The sequence below is a fragment of the Propithecus coquereli genome, unplaced genomic scaffold (genome assembly GCF_000956105.1).
Source record: "Propithecus coquereli isolate 6110/MARCELLA unplaced genomic scaffold, Pcoq_1.0 Scaffold34, whole genome shotgun sequence".
Lineage (NCBI taxonomy): Eukaryota > Metazoa > Chordata > Mammalia > Primates > Indriidae > Propithecus > Propithecus coquereli.
Genome location: NW_012149063.1, coordinates 7,099,170 through 7,101,808, shown reverse-complemented (window position 1 = coordinate 7,101,808; position 2,639 = coordinate 7,099,170). Strand labels below are relative to the sequence as shown.

Sequence of the window (2,639 nt, the reverse complement as noted above, 5' to 3'; positions counted from 1 at the left end):
TGGTTTTTCATATATTCATGGAGTTATTACCACAGACAATTTTAGAACATTGTCATCACCCCCAAAAGAAACCCCCATACCTGTTAGCAGTCACTCTCCATTTCTCTTTAACCCTCTCCCCTCTCTGCCAACCTTAGGCAATTACTAATCTACTTTCTGTGAATTTGCCAATTCTGGACATTCATATAAGTGCAATCATGCAATGTGTGATCTTTTGTGACTGGCTTCTTTCACTTAGCATAATGTTTTTGAAGTTCATCCATGGTATAGCATGTATCAACACTGTATTCCTTTTTATTTCTGAGTAATATTTCATTGTATGGATATAAGTTTACATAGGAGTAGTCTTTTAAAGCAAAAATCTGATCTCTTTCAGCTCCTTATTAAAATATTACAAGATTAAGTCCAAGTATTAATAATTGGCTCCATTGTATTTCTCCTCTATCCCCTACTGTTATTCTCAGTTTTATGCTATAGTAATATCAAACTACTTATTTTCCATTTTATGCCTTTGCCTAAGTTGTTCCCTGTGCCAGTAATATCTTGTCCTGCTTTTTCCTTAGCAAAGTATCTTTTTTTTTTGGAGACAGAGTCTTTGTTGCCCTGGCTAGAGTGCAGTGGCAATCATTATAGCTTCCTGCAAACTCAAACACCTGGACTCAGGCGGTCCTCCTGCCTCAGCCTCCTAAGTAGCTGGGACACCACCATGCCTGGGTAATTTTATCTATTTTTAGTAGAGACAGGGCCTTGCTCATGCTCAGACTGGTCTCGAACTCCTGAGCTGAAGGGATCCTCCTGCCTCAGCCTCCCACAGTGCTAGGATTACAGGCTTGAGCCACCATGCCCGGCCAAATTTACATTCTTAAAACCTAGCATGTTCAAAGAGAAAAGTTTGATTTGCTGTTTATGTTGAATGTTTGTCAAACACTTTGTGCTTTATTTTAAAGGTGGTGGGGAGGTATTAATACCTTTTAAACCTGAAAGTAACATGATTAAATGTATTTGCATAGGTTATGTGGGCTTTCTGCCTTCACCACTCTTACGATTTTGAGGATTTCACATAGGGACATAGTTAGCCTGTGGTCTTTGTGCCCTTGAGCTACTCCAGAATATCTGATACACCTCTGTCTTAACTGTTTTTTTCTCTTGTCTTTTCATTTTTTTCTATGACTACTCTTTATTTCCTTTCTCTTTTTTCTCTTCTTCCTCTTCCATTTCTCTTAGGGTGTCAGTGACACCCACTGGCATGCAGGGCCATTGTTTAATCCCACTGACTGTGCCATATGCTGAAGAGTTATCTACCCGACATATTCCATGTAGAGAGATGTTTGTTCTGTTCTCTGAAATAATGCAGAGACTAAGCATAAGAAGCTGTTGTACCACATATGCTCAGAATGGTTCTCAAGTTTGACATTTTTGCCTGAAAGTTTAGCTCTTTTGAATGGTTAGGTTTAAGAACTTGTATCAAGGTCTGAGTCAGATCTTTAGGTGTTATTTTTGTGATGATATCATTATGACCAAGTCAGGTTATGTTGTAAACTGTAAACAATAGCATTTTATATTTTATTACAAAAGAAAAGCAGACTTCTATTTAATTTAAATCCAACTATCTAATTTATGTTTTTTAACTTCACTAATTTAGGTATGGATGGCAGAACAGAAAATATCATATGATAAGAAGAAACAAGAAGAATTGATGCAACAATATCTTAAAGAACAAGAATCATATGATAATAGGTAAGAAATTCTACTATGCTGGTGTTTTTAGAATCATCAATTTTATGAGAATGATTCCTTAGTGAATCATATATTAAGTTAGTTTTTTGGGATTGAATGCCCCAATGATAAGATTTTGTTCTTTCCCTGTGAACTACCTTCTTTACTTTTATACTTTACTTTTATACCTGTAGATGGCCACTTTTTCCAGATTTACCCATAATTCACATAAAATATAGATTAACGTCATTCATGTACAGTCTGTGAGGAAGGCTCAAATTAGGCAAAGCTTAGAAGAACAATATATGTCTATACATGAACTACTGAGAACTCTTACAGAGGTATTTCTTTAACATACACCCAAATGAAAAGATGCATAGGACACCTTCAAGAAGAAAAGTGTCTTTATTTGACATGCATGTCATTATTCTGTTAGTAGCAGGATCATGGCAGGAGTTCTTCATTGGTTTCTTTCAGCATGGTACCTGCCCTTTAGCTATTTGTGATTTTATGTTTATGTTGCAAATCTAACACTGAAGCTGGTTTCTTTTGGTTAATCAAGCAACTGAGTAGTGGTGTTTTAATTACATAGACTGTGCTCTGAGTTAAAGAACACTTGCTTTCATTTGAAACTCTAGAACAGATTAGTAAATTTTCCACAAAGTCTTATTTTTTTAATCAAAATATGGAATTTAAGCAAAGTAGTACTAAACTATTGTTGCTCTTTAAAATATGTATATTGAGAGGAGAATTAAAGAAATGAAACTCAGTTTCACCTAAGTAGCTTTCTCACTAATTTTATTCAATCCGGTTAACTTGTATTGAATACCTACTTCATGCAAGACAGGAAATGTTGTTGTAGAGGCCTGTAAAAGTGTCTGAAACGTAGTTTCTCTCAACCTTTAAGAAATTCTAATAAAGGA

The 2,639-nt window shown here is 35.4% G+C and overlaps 1 protein-coding gene across 1 annotated transcript in view; it reads left to right on the top strand.

The window, feature by feature from the left end:
• CIR1 (corepressor interacting with RBPJ, 1) overlaps positions 1–2,639 on the top strand; it is a 64,816-nt gene that overhangs the window by 4,701 nt on the left and 57,476 nt on the right. Inside the window, exon 2 of the mRNA XM_012650687.1 lies at positions 1,643–1,737. Within this exon, the coding sequence (XP_012506141.1) occupies positions 1,643–1,737 (95 nt within the window). The remainder of the gene's footprint in view (positions 1–1,642; positions 1,738–2,639) is intronic.